The sequence below is a fragment of the Neolamprologus brichardi genome, chromosome 20, assembly GCF_056152115.1.
Source record: "Neolamprologus brichardi isolate AB-2024 chromosome 20, ASM5615211v1, whole genome shotgun sequence".
NCBI classification, from domain to species: Eukaryota; Metazoa; Chordata; class Actinopteri; order Cichliformes; family Cichlidae; genus Neolamprologus; species Neolamprologus brichardi.
This window is the reverse complement of record NC_142123.1, coordinates 14,816,242-14,839,613: the sequence shown is the minus strand read 5'-3', so window position 1 is coordinate 14,839,613 and position 23,372 is coordinate 14,816,242. Positions and strand designations below refer to the sequence as shown.

Here is a 23,372-nt window from a genome sequence, read left to right as displayed (position 1 = left end):
TTTGGCAGCAAAACAAAGTGCTTTTTTAGACAATAAGTGTAAAGTATAACAGAGAATTTGATACTTTGATTTGATACTTTAACCTCACTACATTTATTTCATAGCTCAGAGTTCTAGTTACTCAAAGATAAGAATTTAGATGTGAAATTTAACCTTTAAGTGACTAGTACTTTGAGAACTGCCATCAATTACAGAATGAAGTTCATTTACTTACAGGTTATAGTAGTATTAATGCTATATTGTACAGAATATGACACGAAGGGCTACTGACCACAGAAAAGTAAAAGGTAACTGGGCCTAAAGACTAACGGGAGAAAAACAAGCTTTCTGTGATTCTATGATTTTTATTTCTGTGTTTTTGTGGTAATCTTGGATATCTTAGGTTGTCTCATTACTGTCATATATCTTCCTATCATTAGAACACTGGCTTCTAACAACTAACAGTGTCTAAAAAATAATGTAATAAATATACAAATAATATGGATGCATGACTCAAATGCATGACTTTTAACTTGTGTATTTTTTAGGCTGAACACTGCTGCTAATGTGACTTAGGTAAATAGTTTCATCAGGCTCGCCCTTCCTGAGTTTGAGAAATGCTCAGGATCAGAAAATGCGTGACTCACAGGTGCTGTAGCGTATGGCCACAGCTTCACTCTGAGCTCCATCTCCATAGAGCGCAGACAGTGAAATCTGATACTCCTTATCATCCTCCACCCCTCCAAGAACTGCTCCTTCACTGTCACCACTCACACGCAGCTGAAATACACAGCAGGGACACACAGGACAACAGCTTATATCGTATTTTTTAATTCATAATATGTACTCCAGCAATCCAATAATTTTCCCCACCTGTCTCAGGTCGCCTCCACTTAGGGAGATCCACTTAATGAGGTAAGAAACAACATCATCAGCTGCAGCTTCCCAGCGCACCGTGATGTCACTATCTGAGAAATTAGTTACCCTAAGGTCTGAAGGAGGAGGCACCTTCACTAGAAGAAAAGAATAATGTGTATGGAAATAAAAAAAAAGAGAGAGAGAGCTACATTATGACATTTCTCATTATTAATCAATAACATTTACAGTACTGTGCAAAAGCCTTGAGCTACATGCTGAAGTATTTCTTTGGACATTATCTGTTTTTTCACTCCTTTTTAGTCCAGTTTTTGTACCTGACCATTTTCTGAGGAATGCTTTGTTTTGTTTTGTTTGTGGAACCACTCAGCACTGACCTACCAATCATTCAAGAATTTAAAAGCATCTAATGCAATTGATGAACCAATACTGTGTCTGCACATAACAGAACACTTGGGAAAGAACCAATTTTAAATCTTTAAGCACTTTGTTACTAGCAGCCTATAACAAAAACACACCATTTAGTCCCATATCCTCAGTTCAATCTATGGAAAAAGAGCAAAGATAGCACCAACTTTAAAGGCATAAATTAGTATTGTTGCATCAACAAGTTTATACCCAAAAAACTATTAATAAAAAAGACAACATGAAGTCAGTTTGATATAACAAATGTAGCCTAAGGTGATGCCTTCATGCCAAAAACAAATATTTTGTCTCACGTGTGGTGACGTTACTGGTGAGTGCTGCAGACAGGCCTTGTGCGTAGTGAGACTGAACAGAAACGAGGTATCTGGAAAGAGAGGAAAGGTTCTGCACCAGCACTGAGTTCACTCCTGTCACTTCCACCTGGAAGGATATTTAATATATATCAATGACTGACATGGCTGAGGCAGCATTTCATTTATCAAACATTTTGAACTGTTAATGCAGTAAATGGGACAGAGTACAGAAGCTTCTGTACATTAGTCTAAAGTACAGAAGCTACACTTTACTTTATTAACTTTACTAAACCATTAACTATCAGAGAGAAACTGCATGACTGCAAACATGACTCACTTGTCATATCAGCCTATTTGGAGCACAACACTGTGGAAGTGGTAAATTACAAGTGGTAATTTAGTACTTGGCAACAAGATGTCAGACCTCCAATAAAGCACAATTCTTTGCACAATATTCAAGAAAACTGTCCCCACTAAAGGTGGAAACATCTTTCATCACTTGAGGCACAACCACACCATAGAGTACAACCAGGTTAAACAAATGACTCCACTGAGCATCACTAGTTAGACTCCATATGGCAGGAAGAGCACACTTTTACTGATGAGTTACCGATGGTAGTAAAAGTGAGCTTTTAGAAACTGGTTAAAAAACTTGAACCAAGATACAACATGCCATTTTATTAGGTGCTAATGAAATTGAAATTGTGTAGTCTCCTAAAGAGTTACAAGGTTAAGTTACCTATCCTTTAAGACTGGCTTGTTTGGGAAGGTACCTGCTTGACATCACTGCCGTGGTTGGTGCTGTAGGTGATTCTATGGCCGGGGACATCCCCAGCCCCGGGCACCCAGCTCACCTTCATCATACTGTGGGTGACCATCGGGAACTGAACACTCAGTGGTGTTGGGAGGGGGACTGCAAAGTAAGAAACGAGAGCAGAAGAACTTTGAAAGTGCACTCAAGTGTACTGAAGTAACTTTGGAAAGGTACAGTTACCAATGTCTATATTACAGAAGACTGATCTTTGACCATTTTAGCAGAGGAAACAATGGTAGAGTGCAGAACGGTGGAGAAGGAGAAACGTTAAAATAGGAAATCATAAAGACACAGTGTAAGTGAAAGTGAAAAATCCAGTCTTAAGACTGTTTAGATAATGTCTCACATGTGGTGGTGACAGCGGTGACAGGGTCGCTGGGTTCCTCCTCATAAAGCGCATAAAGAGTGACAGAGTAGTCTGTGGCTGGCAGTAATCCTGCCAGCTCCACCACAGTTTGTTCTGCACCGAATTTCTCCTGCAAATACAGAAACAACATCATTCATCCATCTCATTACTGAGCGCAGTGCTTTGTACTGGGACTGTGCTGTGTTGGAATTGTATCTGCCAACATTAGTGTAAGGCTGAACACTGATGTTGTGATATGGTAATAGGCCACTAGCAGTGAGTAGTCTAAAATGACGGTGAGTAATTGAAGATGAGTGTTTAGGAACAATAAGCTGCAATTACAAGGTATTACTTTTTTCTGTATCATTAACCAGCAGCAAAATATAGTCAACACATTCTGTCATCACCTCCTTGGCATCATCAGGCTCTCCGTGGCTGAGTGCTGAGTACAGGATCAAGTACTGTGTTGCGCCGGGTGCAGCACCCCAACTCACTTGCAACGTGCTGTAAGATGAAGGAGTCACTTTCAAGTTGGCAGGCATGGCCAGTGGCACTAAGTAAGAGGAAAAAAGACATGTCTTTGTAGTATACACACTTTTGAGTACTTTGTTTGCTGAGTACACATGGTGTGTAAAGTAACAGTGACAGCAACCAAACTTCCATGGGTGTAGCTTTAACTTTAACTCCTTTAAATAATGAATCACATGTGTAACTGTACTATTATAACCTCACTATGATGCTTGTAGCATATGTATGTTTTTTCCTAGATGTGTTATTCAATCTGGATGAAATTTACTATATAAACTGCCCAGGGTACCAGTATTATTAATATCTATGTAGCTTTAGGGAATTCTTTTTATAACACTCAAAAGCTGTTTTTGCCAACTCACTATATAAGTGATATAATGAAAATAACATTTGACTGTTCCTTGTTATCAGCAGAATATAATTTAAGGGAATTCTGCTGACTACAGCAACTTCATACTTACTGATACTGTAGCACCTATGACAAAATTACCACATTTCATAAAGGATGGAGCTGGAATTACTCTACATTTGTGCTAACTTTCTATACCTATCAATCTTTAGCACCTTTAACAGTGATGCTAGTCTTACATGTTGTGACAGTCCCTCTGAGTGCTAAGCCTACGTTGTCCTCATACACGGGAAAGATAGAGACGTGGTACAGAGTTTGAGAGGAGAGGCCTTCCAGCAGCACAACAGATTCTGAGCCGGGTAACACCACCTGGAAACAAAGCACTGCTTAGACTAATATTCTGAAAACATATCATACATAAAACTTAACATACATATCATGATCGATCCGACAACTAAACCCAAAGAATATGTAGCAGCACTGGATAGTATTTGCTGTTCCTCTAAACAAGGATCTTATTGTTGCTGGACAGACATAGCACATGTTACATGTTCTGCACATTCTGGGGTTTTTATACCTTATGAATCATCTAGGAATATACATCTATACATGTAGGAATTTTTGTAATAGCAGTGAAGTTCATTTCTGGACCTGGAAATTGCAAAATCTTCACATTGACAGTTGAGATTTGTTTACATAACCATCCTTGTGCTTTAAACCCATATGGCAACAGCGCCTGTGAATCAAGCAGCAGCCTCCGTGGCTAGAAAGTGAAAATGAAAGTGAATGCTCCAACCCCAGAACTGAAGTCCAAATAGCAACATGAGACAGGCTTCAAAACAGGGAAAAAAACCTTGTATACCAAAAATGAACAGACCACGATATCATCCACAGCTCAGGAGAGGCCTAGCAAACAATTAAAACCGCCTTTTTTTGCATTCATCTCTCAGTCAAGTAATGTAGAACTTTAAACCACATTACAATTTAAATCAGTGCGGTAAAAATTCACATTCATAACAGGAAATAAGTCAGAGGCTGAAATGTTTTATGTATCAGACAGTAAACAATGCTTTTTAATAAGGAGTTAATAGGATACTTTTAAAGACAGGTGGTTGCTCTTTTGTTATGTTCAACATTTAGCTAGCCCCTACCAGCATTAACATTTATGCCTCAGCTCAACCTTCTCAACCAGATATGATCACATCCATATTAAAACAATCACAAAGATACCAATAGCGAAAATGCTAAACTTGATGTAGAGTGGTGCCTAACCCCATTTTTATTTACAGCATGTGAAAAGAGGCAAGATGCTAACCTCCTGTGGACTCTGACTCTCAGCACTGTGGTACACAACTCTGTACTGTTGGACCGGCTTCACAGGATTGGTCCAGTGAAGCTTCACCTCTCTGGAACCAAGTTCTGAAAACCGGAGATCAGTAGGACTGGGGTAGGAGAGGGCCGGATCTGCTGTGGAACCAGGCTCCATTCCTGGACACACAGAAACACAGAGCATTAAATCTCCAGGAAACATCTGATGCCATTAAAAACAACTCAGTTTCAGGCAGGAAAACACAGAGAGCTACAAAGATGGGCGGCATACGCTTTGTGATGCCGCGCTCCTCTATCCTCCCGCACAATATGTGGACCAGGCGTGCCACCAGCTTGCTGAGCAGAGGGAAGTCATTAACATTGTAGACATTCAGATCCACTGGCTCCGAGGCCACTTGTCTCAACTCCGCTTCATCAGCATTCTTTACACCTGAATAACACCAAGTTGTGCGATAGTTTAACCAGCTAAGGACATAACATGTTAAAATAAGTAGTAGAACCCCCTCTGAATCTAGTCTAATGGCTAAATTGAAAAAAGGAAATCACTTGACCCGCTCTACTTGCCCATCTTACCGACAGCGATGATTTCAATGCCTGCATTTTTCAGCCGGTTGGCTGCAGCAATGGCATCATCCTGAGATTTCCCATCAGTCAACAACACCAGAAAAAGCGGAGTGTCAGATCTTGCACCCGCACTGGACCTCATGTTCTCCTCCATGACGTGGAGTAGTGCCTGACCTGGAGACATGGTTAGACACTGACAAATGCACGGTACACATGCAGTATCAAACAGCATCAGCTGAGTGTGTACCTGTAAACGTGTTTCCTCCCTTATATCTGAAGTTCCTCACTGCCTCCAACAGCTGCTCTTTAGAGGTGAAGTTGTTAAGGTGCCATTCTGTGCGTGGGTCTCCACTGTACTGTGTCAGTCCTAAGACAAAGATTCTAAATTATACATGATTTTATCATCTATGTTAGTTCAGAACAGACAGAATAAAAAAGACCGTCAAGTTCTTCTCTGAGTGATCCATTTCAATATGTCTGTGCTTTAATTGTCCTCAATTGTCCTCATAAACAACAAAAGGTTGTTTATGATGCTGGTTTTACAGCATTTTTTATGGAAATAATGTGTGTAAACAGTGTTGTTGCACCTTATATGAAGGCAGCTCAATATGATAAAGTGTTGCAAACATCAGGGGATGATGACATGAAACCTTGGCATGGTAAGTAAAAGTCGATATTTTAATAACTTAATGCACAAATGGGAACAAGCCAAATATTGATTTGACTTGTCTCTGTTTGAGCCCTGTGATAGCCTAGCAGCCTGTTCACAGTGTCTCTCACCCTATCACAGCAGGACTTATTCAAGATGTTTATTGTCATGTACACCGCAAAACACAAATGGTTACGCAGAGCAATGAAATTCTTACTTTGCGGGTTCCCTTCACACGACTAACAGAAAGTATCTGTATTATATCTGTGACCTTGACTTTATTAACAGGTGAAGAAGATGAATGGATAGATGGATATTTTGTTTGTATGAAACATGGTAGAACTTATTTTATCTAAACAAATAAACACATGTAACATTAGTTGGGTGATTTCTGGACCAAAAAATTGAATTCATAAATGTTCATAAAGGATGAAAATAAACTAGTAATATGACACATAGCAGCCCATACACTAACCACTAACAGGGAGGAGCAGCGAGCCTTGGCTGCCATGTGGGCACATTATATAACCCCGTTCTCCTGGTCAGCCTCTTCCCACATGACGGTCAGATATAAAATATCGCAAACGGACTTTGAGAAATGTAGGATGGAAAATTTATATAGACCATTAATAATAAACAGTTAATTCGTATTCAAGTCACTGTTAGTTAATAGTTTATTACTAGGGCTGGGCGATATGACCCAAAATTCATATCTCAATATTTTTTAGCTGGATGGCGATATAAGATATATATCTCGATATTTTTTTAAAGCCATAAGGTAAGAACAAAAAGAGAGTTCTTAGTCAAAGCTGTGTCCCAGATGTCACACAGGCACTTTTATTAACATACAGCATAGATGTACATGAAAAAAACTACTCAAAAATAAATTCTGAGCATTTATTAAATAATAATGCTTTGTTTATTGTTGTTTAATGTTTTTGGGGGCGACCGTGGCTCAGGGGGGTTGGGAAGCGTATCTGTAACCGGAAGGTCGCCGGTTCGATCCCCGGGCTCTCTGTCCTGGTCGTTGTGTCCTTGGGCAAGACACTTCACCTACCGCCTACTGGTGTTGGCCAGAGGGGCCGATGGCGCGATATGGCAGCCTCGCTTCTGTCAGTCTGCCCCAGGGCAGCTGTGGCTACAACTGTAGCTTGCCTCCACCAGTGTGTGAATGTGAGAGTGAATGAATAGTGGCATTGTAAAGCGCTTTGGGTGCCTTGAAAAGCACTATATAAATCCAATCCATTATTATACAGCATAGATGTACATGAAAAAAACTACTCAAAAATAAATTCTGAGCATTTATTAAATAATAATGCTCCATAAATAAAAGAAAACTGTGTTGTTTTTGTGCATAACTAAGAGCTCACAATTGTGCAGTCAAAATGTAAACTAAAAGACGCTGAGCATAATAACAAAGACAGATTTCACAGCTACTCTCTTTCCAAGTTCGTGACTGACAGCCTGGAGTTTGAAATCCGCTTCAAAACCGTGTCTCTTAACAGGTGCCATTTATGGTCCTTATCATTCTACAGTCAATGGTCCTTATACACACACAATACGGTAGCTTACCAAAGTCGAACTAAACCATTTTTTGACAAGATTGCTGAGCGCCGTGTTCCACATAAAATCGGTTCGCGGTCATCAAGCACAACCAGAATTCATACACAAGGCGCGCTGTCAACTTTTGAGAAAATGAAAGGATTTTAGGCCGTGCATGGCGTTAGCGTGGTTAGCTCGTTAACACGTTGACGCCGTTCAGCCCCACGCACGGGGCGATGCGCAGTAACTCGTTAACGGAGATTTGCCGTGTCCATCTTGTCGCTGCCTGCAGGTGAAGCGATGGGGGAGGAGGGGGAGTTGTGTTCAGTGAAGGAGAGGCGAGGCCGAGTAACGTTGCGTAGAGACAAAAGCGGACAAAAGAGAGGCAAACTTGTGGCTCCACAACTATAATTATAACGTAACATAGACTATATCGATATAAAAGATATTGTCACATCTTATATCTCGTATAAAAATATATCGATATTTTTAAAAAAAAACTCGATATATCGCCCAGCCCTATTTATTACTATTAATAATCTATGAAATACTGACTAATAAGCTTTATAAAATGGTTAATAGCTGATTTGTAAACAATGTAAACCATACCTGGATGGTTACAGTAACATTTCAACATATAACTATAAAACTTTAATAAAGACCGCGCAGTGCAGCAATAAACGTCACATGATGGCTCAATAGCAGTCACTGTAACAGCTATTCATTATTCATGGCTCACATTGTAATATATGCTTAAAATAACTATGTTAAAGGAAACACTATGAACCTAGTCTATGAATTGTTCTTTGACTTGTTAACTTTTGCGAGCTGTTTGGTTAAGTTTACTACCAAATCTAATTCATTTAGGAAAACAGATTTGGATTAAATGAGAAAGCTGTAGGCCCACGCTAAAGAATACAAACATTTGTGTGTATTTGTTGCCCTGAGACTGTGAACAGGTTCAGGATCAGGGATCAGTAATGAAACCAATCAAATAACAAAAATAGCTGAAAAATACATCATAAAGTATATAAAATGTTATGTGTGCTGATGACAACAGATTACAATTTGTATCTCTCTTAAGTGCAATAGATTACATTTGACTGTGTATAATTTATATTTTTTTACAAAGTATAAACATGAATTATAAAATTATGTAGTAGTAAATTATCTGTGAGCAATTGTGACAGTAGTAAATCTGTGAGTATAACAATAACAATAACCTACAATAACAACCAGAAGGCCAGAAATGGAACGAGCAAAGCAAAAAGAGAAATGATGTCAATACTCCTGCAACAGTGTGAATGATGATGTCAGGACATCTACAGTGTGGCAATACTTCTATTTGAAATCTACTATGACTTTCACAATGTTAGTGATGAGAAATGTTTTCACCACCATACTCCACGCTCTGTTTCTCACCGATCTGAATGTGATTCGGTCCAATGTGGAAAGGTGTCACTAGGCCCTCCAAGAAGTCTCGGACACGTCTGAAGTTAATGCGTCCGATGCTCCAGGAGCCGTCCACCAACAACACGATGTCTGCAGCTGCATCGCTCGCACATTCAAATGGTTTCCTTGAAGACATGCCTTAATAAATAACACAAGAAGCAAAGGATGTAAAGAACACACGTACTTTAAATGAGGAAACAGATGGCACCAAAACTGTTTTTAACGTGAAGGCGTCTAACTATTATGTACATGTGCCGACATGGTGCACAGATGCAGGAATGAGCTTTCATTCATGTGAACGTCTGCTTCTTTCCTTCGATTATAAAGGAGAGAGGCGAAACAAATGCCCTGTAGCCAAACAGAATGGTCTGTCATTATCGCTTAGCTGTCCCTCCCCCCTGTAAACACTGTCATCACATTTCAAACACTTACTGTTAAGTTACAAGAAAAGGAAGCTGGTGGAGGCCAGACATCACTTTAGTTTAAAATGAGTGATCACTGCTATTGTGATTGGAGATTCTGTCAGGTTTATGTAACGCTGGAGAGCACTGTTTATCGGTACCTGGCTGGGTGGGAAATGGGCTCTTTCGGGGTTTCTCCTGAGCTGGTTTACCCTGTGTTGTTCCCTGCTCCTCCTTGTTCTCCATCTTGGAACGATCCCGCTCTTTCTTCTTCTTCCTCTTCTCTTTGCCACTTTTCTCAGGGGTCTTATCTGGGAGTTCAGAGGGGGTATCTGTAGCTGGAGGCTCTGGAGAAGAGAGGTAATAGTAACCACTTGGGTGGGGTTACAGTAAGATAAGCCAAAATTGTTTAGGGGACCAGCTGAGGCTGTGCATGACAAAAAATCTGATGACTTTAGATTAGTCTGAGCTCATAAGCATCAAAGGGAAAGTGAGAGAAAACCTTCTTTAGCTGTTAACAAATAAACATTTTCATTTCATGATAAACATTTGATAAAGTCAGAAAAAAGTCCACAGTTTTCCCCAGTAAGTATTTTGACTTGTTTATGAAACTGTGTGGGAGTGAACAGTTGCCAGCAGCCAATGTAGTGCAAAGGAAAACATGTATGACTATGACTCAGATTATCTGAGCTTGTTGCTAGCTCAAGTCAGCTTTGTAAGCATTATCCATGAAAGAGACAAAATGTATGTGTCCTATCTGATCACGCCACTGGCTGTGTCCTTATTCTGCTTTGTGTTGTTTTGTGGTAACCCAAAACACTAATATCATCAGCAAAGCACGTAGTATTCAGAGATCTATTATTCAACATGAATAATAACATGTCTCAAACTAACCAATCGTGGCAAGAACATGTTGTGTGCTCTATGTTTTTGTTTTGTGTGGCTTTGTCACTAAGAGCTGTCAGAAAACACCTTAACCCCCCAAAAAACGTTTAAATACAGCCGACGGCTAAAATAACTGCGACCATAATATGTTTTGCTGCTGACGGTCAACAACCTGTGGATTTAGCATCCATGTTAGCAGGATGCAATGACATTCCGGTTAGCATTAACCCAGGAAAAGTGAGTAGTAATGGTGGCCAAGTTAGGCTCCACCAGTATATTCAAATTAGAATACGTGATCACTTGGATGACTGGATGTTTTATGTTTAACCAGCCATTTTGCTAATATATCACCTTACTTTGTACTATTTTTACTCGCCCTATAGCCATTCACAGCAACTCATCTCATGCTGTAGACCTGTTTTTTTCTGGACTCACTATTTTTTTAATATAGAGTTATGGTCACAAGCTTATATACACTCATCATGGGCATGAATGTCAATTTGGGGTTAATTTTTCTTCCCATCCTCAATTACTAAAATAATAATTAATCAATTAAATGAATTAACTAATGAATGAATTCATTACTTTAATTACTGAGTGCACAAGGTAGAATTTATTTGGGATTTTCGAGCTTTTTTCAACATTTTTGACAGTAAAACCTTTTTCTAGAGGGCATTTGAGTTGTCTATATGGGAAGCTACAAATCTCCGTCAATGCTCAAGGTGTCAGTTTTGGAGCAGGGGCCTCTTTTCATAGTTCGCGCCCTCTCTGTACATGGTGTACAGAGCTAGATAAATATCCATGGAACCTAAGTTGCTTCACACACCATTATTTAGGAAACTAATAAAGGATTACACTGGAGCAAGCACAATATTCAATAAACTAGTGGCTGTGATATAGTGGTCACTACTATTCCTTGTGACCATAGCAACCCATTTTATAATATGTTGCTGCTTAAAAGGTTAGCATCAAGGGAAAACTTGAGAGTCTAAAATTGTCTACAATAATATATTCTTTCATATTTAATGCTATCTACCACCATAAACTACCTGTAGTACTGGCAGAGGCAGGAGTGGTGGTCGTAGGTTCTGGATACAGAACTGTTGGCACATCCAGCAGAGCCTCTGTTGCATCTTCCAGTTCTCCTGATCCTGACCCACCTGGCAACAACTTCTTCCTGTGCTCTCTGGTGCCACTGCGGATCATCTCCTCCTCCCGCAGAGTCTGCACTAGAAGAGAGAAATGTTGATCATCTGTGTAGTATTGATATTGATAATTGGCAACTGCTGTTGTGATTTGGCGCTATATATATAACATTCAATTGAACTAATTTGTCAGTTTATATGAAGGTCAGTTATATTTCTACTGGCAGAAATGGCTTTTAAAAATTGACTTAGTACACAGAAAACAAAAAAGAGTAAATCCACAATAGTCTTACAGATAATGTGGCAAGTTTAATATTTAAAGCTCAAACATCAAAACAACAGTCTGCTGAGGAAAACAAGTTTCTATGATTATATAAATGTTAGTATTCGGCATGGTGGCCCTAACAACCCTAGTGCAAATAACATAACTAGTGTGTTAGTCATAACATTTTGACATACATCAGAAAATCCCAAAAGATCTTAAGTGGCTTTTATAACGCATGGGCCTAGAGGTGCACTGGATAATGTGCCTGACTACAGATGAGGAGATTCTAGGTTCAACTCCTAGTTAGCTCTAAAAACCTTTACAAATATCTCTAAAAGAACAACAGTCACTTTGCCAAAACATGCCCAATCTCATTATTTGCTGTTAGTTTCCAGCATGAGCAAACCACAAAGGAGTTTACATGTTTTCATTGGCAATATGAAAATTAATTTGAATATTATTGCATAAATTCACAAGAACATGATAGTAAAGGAGTAACAATGTCCAGGACAGAAACAACCGCGTCATGCTGCAAACACAACATCAGCTTTTTGGCAGCATCTGCACAGAAAACATGCTAACACAAAGATAGCCAAGAACCCAGAGTGAAGATAAAGGTTAGTGTATGCTGATCCCAGCCCAGCAGCCAGACCCCGAACTTCAACAGACTGATGAGCAGTCAACCTGCAGCCTGCACTTCTGCCTGTTCATGCTTCTAAAGTAGAATCACCATGACAATCACTTTGAAGTGTCAGCTGGTTTTCAGCTTTGTTTTGTGCTGTCAGCTTTGCGTTCACACATGAAAGACAGATTATATGTGCGTCTTCATTAGGATAGGGATTTGTGTTGGTGTTTGGGACTTTAAGGTTTCTATTGTTAATGGTAACTATGTGACAGTGTTTTAGGTCATTTTTAAACTAATTAATAAGTAGTGGAACAAATTACTTTTTTCAGGCAAGTAAGGTACTGCATTATTTTTAAGAAAAGTAACAAGTAATGTGTAATAGACAAGTTTTTTGAGTAACTACCCCGACACAGTTCTCAACCTTTATGACGTCTATCACTGAAGAACATACACAGCACTGGTCAATAACACATCCTTGAAAGTTGAGTAAACACACCATTCAGGAATCACCAATAGATCTTGTGTGGATTTTGCAGCACATTTATTATGTTTTCTATGTTATATTGTGAATACAAAATGGGTTATTAAGAGCTGCAAATGAGGATGAAAAGTAAGAATTGCCTTGACACAGTAACAGTATTAAATAAGGGACCCTGAGGGAGTTAAAATAAGATGAAGACACATCAGGAAGGAATTCCCAGACTGCCATCATTCCAACATGGCAGCCGGTGTTACGAATTTCCAAGTTGAGGCATTTTCTGGCCTGCCTGGACACGCTTACCTCGACACAGTAATCTAATACTTCTTCCATTCTTTGCAAGCAGCCAGAGGCTACATGAAAATATAACACAATCACATGAGAGAATCATTTACAACTTTACAATATGTCAACTGTGAAAGGGACTCACAAACTGGGGAGGAAAACAACCCAGCGGGCTACAATGCCTGAGTCTAAGCCTCCAAACACAAGTGACCCTTCATTAAAATGAATCCTGCTATTTCTGTCATTAGGAATTAAATTTAATTAAATCTGCTCTCCTCCCTGCAAGCTGCTCCTGCTTAAACACAGTCACGCAGTGTGGGTGACTGTGTGAGGCTCTTTGGCCCAGCCATCATCGACTGTAACGTTACCAGTAAGTTTGTGTCAGAAGGCGGATTCACAATCCTGGAGAAACCCCTCAATCCAAGCATGTAATCCAACTGGTAATATTAGTACTCAGCCACTGTGAGTGTGAGGTTATGGGCTTGCATGTGTAAAAAAAATGATCTTCCGAATATTATATAAGATGACAGTCACTCATTTAAACATATATACATGTATACAATCTACATGAACCTCTTGATTACTCTCAACAACTCAAATATATTTATTATCTCCTACTACTATCTCTGCTCAACATACAAAAAGCTTCTTACTTACACTGTAAGTAGGAAACTTAGTTTATATATAAAACTGGTATATAAACTTTCTATATACTAAATATATAGTCTCACAACAGACAGACTCCATTTCTCCGATCAACCCTGCTGTCTTTCTTACTTGTGAATCGTCTCTTTGCAAGAAGTTTCTCTGTCGTTCCATTGAGCACAAGGACCTGGAGGTAATATTCCTGACTGGAGTCTAGACCTGCCACTGTTGCCCGGCCCCGGGTGGTAGTCAACATGAGCTCTGGCTGTGGCACCTCTGGAAAAAACAAGCATTTGGGGTGACTAATCTTTCTATATATGTAAAGCGAATTATATAAAAACACATCACTGTGTGACATTAAAGATAGAGTTTGCATAACTTGAATTATGCTTGAATTCAACAGGAAACATAATAGAAACCGGCAACTACTTGTGCATGTTTCTGGAGATAAATAGTCATTAATGAATTAAAATTGTGATGTATTAACTTAGAAAGTTCATATACAAATTACTGATTTCAAATTTTAGAAACATGTGAGCTCAAAAACTTACCAGCTCTGCAATTTTGACATTACTCCTTTGTTTGCCTTCGTAAGTCAAAACTTTGACTTCTTATGTATAATTCTGACATACGAGGTCAACATTTTTACTTCTATATTATATTTTATATAATATAATTTACTGGATCATGCAAAACTAGGCAGTATATTTTTATTGCTGAAGTTATTAAGTAAGCAATAAATCAGTGAACAAATCTTCATACCACTGCCATATTTTTCTGGAACAAAAACCAAAAAAGGCCAGGACTAAATCTTAACAAGGGTCTTTTGAACAACCAACAGTTCCTACTTTTTCTTCATCTGATCTAAAAAATAACTTTTACACACTTTCTACGGTGCATTTTCATCTGATCCTTCAAATTCCAGATACCTGTTGAACGTCTGGGCACTTCTTTGTAATGACTTACCTCTTTAATCCTGTCAGCACCACCTTTTCATTCTCTTACTGGCATCCTACAACTTTAAACACACTACAAAAGTGCTGCATTAACTTCTTCTTTTAAGTTCATCTCTGTCTCTCTCTTAGACCTGCCTAGACTTAGCTGCGCTGTGTGGAATGGGAGCTAAAATGCCGACAAAGAGAAAACAATGCTTAGGAAAAATCACAGATGTGGAGATAGAGGGGAGGAGAATGGGCTGTATTTTTATCCAAATAATGACCTGCAAAGCAAGAGAGCTGGCAGTCTGGATGGCAAAAGAATACTTTACAAACCCATTTTTAAGCAGTTTCAAACTAGACGGGATGTGTGGTATAATAAAAGCTTATGAATAAACTTCGTGATGTTTATTATGTCATTAAAAACTTATAATTATTATACATTTGAGACACTTGGGAGCGAGTGTACTGCTGGAAACCATAGGAAAATGTTACATAGCATTTTCAGGATTGAGTGTGTTCCTGTTGCTTCCCAAACACAACCTTACTTGATGTGCAAAACGGTGTTGGAACATTTATCAGAGAAGCAAAAACTTCACACACCAGATGTGCACCATTATACTAAAATACCTCTGCACAATAATACAGGACAAATCTCTTATTAAATCAATCAAGTGGCAGTGCCTGTTCGTTGACAGTAGAGCCCAACCAACATATCGGCCAATATGATGAATCAGCATTTACAGTGGCTGATAAATAAAAATCAAAGAAAGGACAGAAGAAACACCATTCAGCCATGTTACGAGTTTTGATGTTGTACCGTTTGTCTACCAGAGGATACTCTGCAACTTCCTGTTGGCAACACGCGTTGCCAACACAACCCAAACGTAAATGAACAATCCACGAGTTGTAGGAGTAAAAGAACCGTATTTGTAACTGTACTGTTATCTTAGTGAGTACTTACATGAGTTAGGGAAATCTGTTTACGTTTTGTGTGGCTGAAAAAAAAAATCTCATAATATATTGTTAAATCACCAAATATTGGTATTGGTCTTAAAAATGCTATTTTGGTGTTTGTTCTCTTCTTTTAGAAAATCCTATCAAGTGATATTCTTAATCCTCCCAAACCTTGATGACCAGTGGGTACCACCTGTGAACGCTACCAAGGTTGTTGTTTTTCTTATTTTTCCTACTGTGATGACAACATGTGATTTCAGCCTAAGACCTGATTCATACTTTCAATTTCATTCCAAGGCTTTTAGATAGACTTTGTAGGTATATCAAATTGGAGGAGCTCCTAACTCTGCTGTCAGAGTACTTTCTTCACAGCTGCAGAACTCTCACCTGAAATCGGTCTCACTCTGACCTTGTAACCCTGAACAGGCCCATCAGCCTCCTTCCACTTCATCTGCAGTCTGTCTTCAGACAGGACCGTCAGCTTAAGACGACCTTGACAGAGACAAAGAGAAGAATAAAAAATATCTGGCTTTAAAATGTTTAGCGCATTTTTCTGGTTAAAGACTTGGGTCAAGGGAAAAAGTTGACATGACATTTGCAGACTTTTCAAAGATCAAAGACACAAGCAGTGAAACTTTCTTCATTCTTCCCATTCTCTCACTTCCTTCTCAACACATCAAATTCATCTCTTGTTCTGACTTCATCTACATAATTTCCAGCAGAGTTTTCCCCAACAAGCAGTGTCTTTCATGTTTCCATCATGCATCCATCAAAGCATGCCCTGTCCTCCCATCTAGCATAGAAACAGGAACAGGACGCCAGTTGGAGACTGCAGGTTCAAAGGTCGTGTCAGAGGAACGTCACAAAGTTACACTGTGACAGGGTTTTGTATTTACTACGGAGTGGGGTTATAGATGGAGAGGAAGATGGGGAAGGAGGGGAGGGGATGCAAAACGGAAGTAAAGAAGACATGAACAGCATGAATTACAGAACTTTATAACTTGTGTGAACACATGACCCTCAGCACTCAACAGATCCTTTCCTGACTAGCAAGCATCCATGTGTCTATGTAAAGGCCTCTGTCTGCGACTGTGTACTGGGCCCAGGGGCCACTGGGGGGTCTTCATCTACATGTGTGTCTGGCAGGGAATCACATAGGAACTGACGGGAATTTAGAGAGACAGGGTCACGGTCTAACAGATCCACTAAGAACAACAACTTTTCCAGACAGACAGGCAGTTATGCAGCCAAATACAGTATCTGTATTGTGCTCTAAGATTTGTGGGCTAAGAACAGCTGGATTTGCCCACCATTTCCAGTTCAACACTCAAAATATAATAAGTTCCTTGAGACTTGCAGATTGTTTCTTTTATGGGATGTAGTATTAAGTAACGATGAAGTAAATATGGAAACTAGCAAAGTCTCAAAAATACCTCAAAGTAATTGGTTTGTCCTTATATGTTCATTTTGACATGGTGAGTTGTTCATTATCAAACTAAATACATACATTCAGCATAATAAAAACTGTGCTATAGAGAAACACAGTCTTTGGATGATTATGACTAATATGGTTACATTAGTTCAGTTCATTTGGTTTTGGGAGTGACTGCTTTTCCAGAGAAAAAGACCTAGCTATCATTCTCTTCATAGCAAATGCGTTTTGATGCTTGAATTCAAATAAAATCATTGACCCGATAATTTGTATGCTGACAGTACCAATTAAAAAAGGTTCTGCCATCCGTGCCAACCTGATTTTTCTTGTCACTGTGTGGATACACAATGACAGTGACACACAGAAAGCCTCAAAAGCACTGACATCAAATGCATAGAACGTTGGAATAACTGTATGTATAAATGTGGGTAAATGCTACAGAACACAAAGTAGATACATTATGCCAAAGTTTGTGGGTACAAGACATTTATGTGCAAAAGCTACACAGCAGATCATCAAGACATTAATGCGACTTCACTATTAGCTTGCTTGGTAAGAGTCAAATGATTAGTAGATATATGTGTATACCTTGGCCATGGACAGCAGCAGACAGCAGCAGGACACTGAGCAGGAAAAATGGCATTAGCCAGGAAGATGACAATGGTGTAGCAAGGAGGTGAGGAGACATGAGTGGAGTCTATAAATATAAAAAATAACGCTGTCAGTATTATTTCATTTATGTATGCTCTTATTTTTACATACAGACACACAAACACACACACACATGTCATTAGGTACACATGTTTGACTGACTTTTGATGGAAATATCTAACCTGCCCAATAAGCTGGCAGCAAACCAGGCATCAGAATGATAAAGAAAGGTGATTTAAGTGACTTTAAACATGGCACAGTTGTTGGGTTTACAGAGAATGGTTTGAAAAGAGAAAATAACCAGTGAGCAGCAGTTCTTTGGGTAAAAAAGGAAACAGTAACTCATAAAGTCGATTTTTACAACCAGGGCATGCAGAAGAGCATCCCTAAATGTACATGTCGAACCTTGAAGCAGATGTTCTACAGCAGCAGAAGACCACACACAGTGCGGTTTCTGCTTCAGCTAAGAACAGGTAAGAGGAAGAATTCAGACAGCACTAGATAATCTATGATAAATGGACTGTTCTTATATAGAGCTCTTCTATGCTCTTTTAGCACTCAAAGCACTTTATGCAACTTCCTTCATTCCCACAGTCACGCACATTCATACACTGATAAACACATCAGACAGCAGCTTGTTCAGTATCTTTCCCAAGGATAGTCTGTATGCAGTCTGGAACAGCCAGGGACCAAACCACCAAACTCCTGATTATTAGATGACCTGCTCGACCTTCTGAACATGTAAAAAAAAAAAAAAAAAAAAAAAACCAATGAATTTTTCATGATGGTGTGTTTTTTGTTCAATTATTTCAGCTTTTCAGATTTTTTTTTTAATTTTCTATTTCAAATATAAGATTTGTGGATCAGATTAGAATTTATAAATCAAACAAATGAATCAGTCATAAATCCTATTCTACATTTGTATTGCTCATTTAAAATATATATTTCTACTTTGGAATACCTTTCATATCAACATAATGGGGGAAAAAGCTGTTAAAAACCAGGTAGTTTTCCCATGGAAATTTCTATGTCTGACTCAGACTACAGATGTGCCTGATTTTGTCCAATTACAGACGTCAACACAGCTAATGATACACCAGGCTATAATATTAACAAAAGTGCAGCCCTTGAAGAGGCCGTAAACCTACCATGCTTCTGTCTGAGACCCATTAACACTTTACACAACATCCATTAAACACCTTCAACTAATTCTAGATCCCAGGACTGAACTTATTTCATATATATCAAATGTTGTGTTTTTTAAACTCCAAAGAGGGAACAGTCTTGGAATCTTCTAAGAACAATAATTTCTTGCTCAAAGCTAAAAGACCAAACTCATTTTTTTAAAATCCCACTTCCATAAAAAAAAAAAAGAAAAGTTCAGACACCATGTAAATCACAAAGAATTTAAAGAGTTTAAAGCCTTTAATCAAAAATAGCCAAATTAGTTTTGATTAAAAATGTTAAATTGATACTTTTCAGTTTTTTTGATTTTTAAAAAATCTGTCCTCATTTCAATTTGGTGCCAGCAGCACATTTAAAAAATGTGGTGGGGTAGCAACAGAAAACAAAACAACCTAAAACTGAGAGAACATTTACAACCAGCTAGGCAATCAGCAGCATGTCACATGCATGATTTGCTCTACAAAGCCCTCTCAATGAGTCTTTTATATGTAAAGGAGAGGTTTAAGAATATTGCTCAGGATCAAACTGCAAAGAGTTTAGGAATTTTTTGTTCCCCAAAAATCTTACTAGAATTTGTAATTTTGAAAAACCCTGTAAAACTGTAGGAAGATGATCTTTAGAAAACAAGGACGAAAGGAATGTCATTTGTTCTTTGTGAATAAGAACACTGTTCAACAAACACAGGCTGAACAAAGACACAGTTAATACAGCTGGAGTTCACAGACCTTCCAGCTCGTGGACAGAAGTAAGTTATCTGGTGAAGTGTGACATGGAAACACAAGTAGAGATAAGGAGAAATATCAACACACATACAGAGACCCAAAGATACTGATTTCACTGTAATAATTTATATTAACAATAATTTGACATACAGTACTGTGAAAAAGTATTTGCCCACCCCCTGATCCCTTTTTGTTGTTGTTGCATTTTTCATACTTTAAACCCCAGATCATCAAACTACCACCACCATGTTTGACTGCTGGTGTGATGTACCTTTTATGAAATGTTATGTTAGTTTTACATCTGATGTATGGGATGGAAAGCTGGTGGCAAATACTTCTTCACAGTGCTGAACACTCATTGTTAGCATTTTAGACTTATTTTAATGGATTCCTGTCTGAACTTTCTTGCCTGTCTCAAGCACAACAGGCAACCATTAGAAGAGAGTTTAACCCTCATCCTACCAACATATTTACCATGCATGGATTAGTTATATAGTTATTGTCATCTAAAACAAATATTAATTCAAATTATTTAAAAATGAATATGCATATTTTATATAAAAAAAAGAATCTGTACTTTTCTTTATAACAACTTGCATCTTTTATCCAAAATGTAATTCATGTTACTTAAAAGCTTATTTATCATCTTTTGAGTGTGGAATCACTTAGTTTTCAATCATTTTAAATAAACATTATTTCTGTTGTATTTATATGATGAAACCAATCAGGCTTCAGATAAACACACAACCAGCCAACCCAGAGAAACAATCTCTACCATGTCCTGGGTCTGCCCTGGGTCTGCCTTCTAGAAAAGTTCTCACCTAAGAGGTGGTTAGGATCCCTGAACTCACGTCAACCGCCTTCTTTGGATGTGGAGGCATGGCGGCTGCACTCTAAGTGCCTCCCTAATGACTCAGCTTCTCATCCTGCCTCTGTGGGAGAGCCTAGACATGATTCAGAGGGAACCCATTTCTGCTTTTATTTCATTTTTCCGTCACTATCCAGAGCTCGCGACCACAGGTGATGGTTGGGACGTAGATTGAACTATAAAGACCAGTGTACCAGTAGCAGTACACCAAGCCGTAGAAAACCGAGATGATATCCTGAGACCACTGAACCCTCCACACCCCCCTTACCTTGGCTGTGCCTAGAAAATCTGTGCATAAATATTATGAAATGAAACAGTGATAAAGGGCAGTCTTGTCTGCTCGGCCTGACTTTCTGCTGGCGCTGCAAAGAAACAAATTACTATGATTGTGCAGGAAGCAGAAATGACTAGAAATAACTAAAGTTAATTTAGTTGCCACTCAGACTGGGGATTGTCATGCAGCGGTATGAGCTCTGCTTTTAATGTGTGGTATGACTATGTCCATGCCACTTTACTAAGAACTAATTGACTGACAAAGAAAGAAAATACATTTGATATATGACAAAACAAATTTACCTCTGGGGTCTGCACGGGCCCCTGACAGTACGATGAGGGTTAAAAGACATTTCCAACATGCCTACCCGATGTAATCATGTGAAGTATGTGATGGAACTACATTGGGGGTTTTTGTATAGTTTTCTCATGTTTCACATGTGCCTGCTTGCCTGAATGTTGCAAAGTCAGTGCTTGAGTGGCACATTGTGCACTTATTGATGTGCCTGTCAGACAGAGAGCAAAGGAGTAGTAATGTTATGCAGATCCTGTGGAAGTCCTTTAGTTTCGCTTTGAACTCATTTTTCTTGAATGAATCCAAAGCCACACGCTTATTCTACAAATTATTTTTACTTAATAATAAGACAAGAAATCATTGCACTGGTGTTAACGACATAAAAGGAAATATTCAATCTAAAAGACTGGATTTATACAGGGTATACAGTCACTCATTTCTGGATGCCTTTATTGCCCTTGGAGTGACCTCAACAGGAAAAAATGACACCATCACGAAATAGCTTGAACTCCGGCTAACTGTTAGGTACCAAGGTGGCAACACTTGACCCTGGATATCAAATTTCAGTGTCATGGTTCCTCTTAGGTAGAAGGTTTTAAGACAGCTGGTAAGAGCTATGAGGTAAATACACCTGGAAACAACAAGTCAGCAATTTAAATTATGGAACATGCTTTTGACGCACTTAGTAGAACACGCTAATAACCACCGGATATAAAACTGTAGCTTGTTGAATATAATTAAAATAAACGCTAAATATATTTTTAACTTACATCGAATTAAATACTGACAACTATTTTAATGTACACATCCTTTACAAAAATGTTAAATAAGTGAATTCTTTAAAGTTGTTAAGAAATTAGCTGCTGGAGGAAGCTGTTTTGACGCAATATAGCACGCCAATAACTGCGTAGATATAACTAAAATAAAGGTGTATTTCATGTTTAAATGACTGATAATTAAATACTGATACTTGTTTTTAATGTACACATAACTCGCACAGTGCAACACGTTAACTGGTGTCAAGCACCACAAAAGTAGCACAAGTTTGCTTTTTGTGTGGTAGGTGTCTCGCGGGTCCCGGTGTTTGTTTGGGGTTTTTTTCACAGCAGCTTGAAACAATGCACTGCATCGTAAGTACAGGCTACAGTAGGTCATTCATCTAACACCTCGGAATGAATAAAAAGAACACCGTCACAAACGCACTTGGCCGTTTTCTAACACGGTCGCTCTCAGAGCGGCCAGGTGAGCTCTTACCTGGCGGTTCGTTGAGTCCAGTTTATTCCGCACTGCATTCCAGAGGCGGGATGTCAACATGCGCAGGTTTCTGCTCCACTCTGAAGCCTGCTTCCACTCAACAGGTCGTATCTGAACGTTTCAGGGTGAAATCTGAGAAGCAAGGCCCTCCTGCTGCTCCGGCATGGGCGTGGCACTCAGAAGAATGCTATAAAATCCTCCCCACAGTAGGAGACACTTTTACAACCATACGTTTGAGCTATCCTATGTAACGTACAGTGAAATATTACCCCGCTTGACCGCATACAGTTCTGCTATATAATACCATGTGCTCTACTGTGACTGCCATATTGCAAAGTTAAACACACAGTGCGCTTAATCAACGGCGAGTACACTCTTATATTCCCATCCCTTAGTGCATGAATAATTAGTGCATTAATAATTTCCAACAGATGTGTTGGAACACGACTTTATTCTTGAGTCTAGTCCGGTATCCAGCTCCCAGGTTGGAAGTCAAAGAGTTTACTTGTGTCGTTTCAGTACAGCGCAGTGCAACGGACACAATTTAGATACACACACACACACACACACACACACACACACACACTGATACATTTGCAGTACAGAGAAAAAAATATTAGATTTCAGTGTTGTTGTTTTTTTAACTTTTAGATTCGATCAACACTCCAGAACCAGTGAAGTGTAGATTCAGATGCACTGCAATGAACATGGACTCCTAACTTGTGAGTGTACAATTAGGTCCATAGTAAGTACTGACATAAAGTTTGTGATTGTGCACTAACTGCCTCTGAAATAGCACCAATTCACTAATTTTGTCCCATCTCCTTGGATTTGGGTGTTTCCATGTCTCGTCTCTGTAACCCTGCACAGTCTGGGGTCGGCTCCATGAAGTTGTGATTAAGGTGGTACACAGGTCACATCATC

The 23,372-nt window shown here is 38.9% G+C and overlaps 1 protein-coding gene across 2 annotated transcripts in view; it reads right to left on the bottom strand.

Moving 5' to 3' along the window:
• The window catches only part of col20a1 (collagen type XX alpha 1 chain), a 35,750-nt gene extending 13,217 nt beyond the window's left edge, over window positions 1–22,533 (bottom strand). For both annotated transcript variants that reach the window (XM_087834336.1, XM_087834337.1), the window contains exons 1-18: window positions 22,449–22,533; window positions 17,789–17,897; window positions 16,156–16,260; window positions 14,009–14,152; window positions 11,483–11,662; window positions 9,710–9,895; window positions 9,118–9,285; window positions 5,752–5,871; window positions 5,514–5,678; window positions 5,212–5,370; window positions 4,927–5,099; window positions 3,851–3,980; window positions 3,142–3,287; window positions 2,735–2,864; window positions 2,348–2,487; window positions 1,575–1,701; window positions 853–992; window positions 627–759 (exon numbers count right to left, since the gene is read on the bottom strand). In XM_087834336.1, coding sequence (XP_087690462.1) covers window positions 627–759; window positions 853–992; window positions 1,575–1,701; window positions 2,348–2,487; window positions 2,735–2,864; window positions 3,142–3,287; window positions 3,851–3,980; window positions 4,927–5,099; window positions 5,212–5,370; window positions 5,514–5,678; window positions 5,752–5,871; window positions 9,118–9,285; window positions 9,710–9,895; window positions 11,483–11,662; window positions 14,009–14,152; window positions 16,156–16,260; window positions 17,789–17,897; window positions 22,449–22,508 — 2,515 coding nt within the window. In that variant the 5' untranslated portion in view covers window positions 22,509–22,533. The remainder of the gene's footprint in view (window positions 1–626; window positions 760–852; window positions 993–1,574; window positions 1,702–2,347; window positions 2,488–2,734; window positions 2,865–3,141; window positions 3,288–3,850; window positions 3,981–4,926; window positions 5,100–5,211; window positions 5,371–5,513; window positions 5,679–5,751; window positions 5,872–9,117; window positions 9,286–9,709; window positions 9,896–11,482; window positions 11,663–14,008; window positions 14,153–16,155; window positions 16,261–17,788; window positions 17,898–22,448) is intronic.
• Window positions 22,534–23,372: the final 839 nt, after the last annotated feature.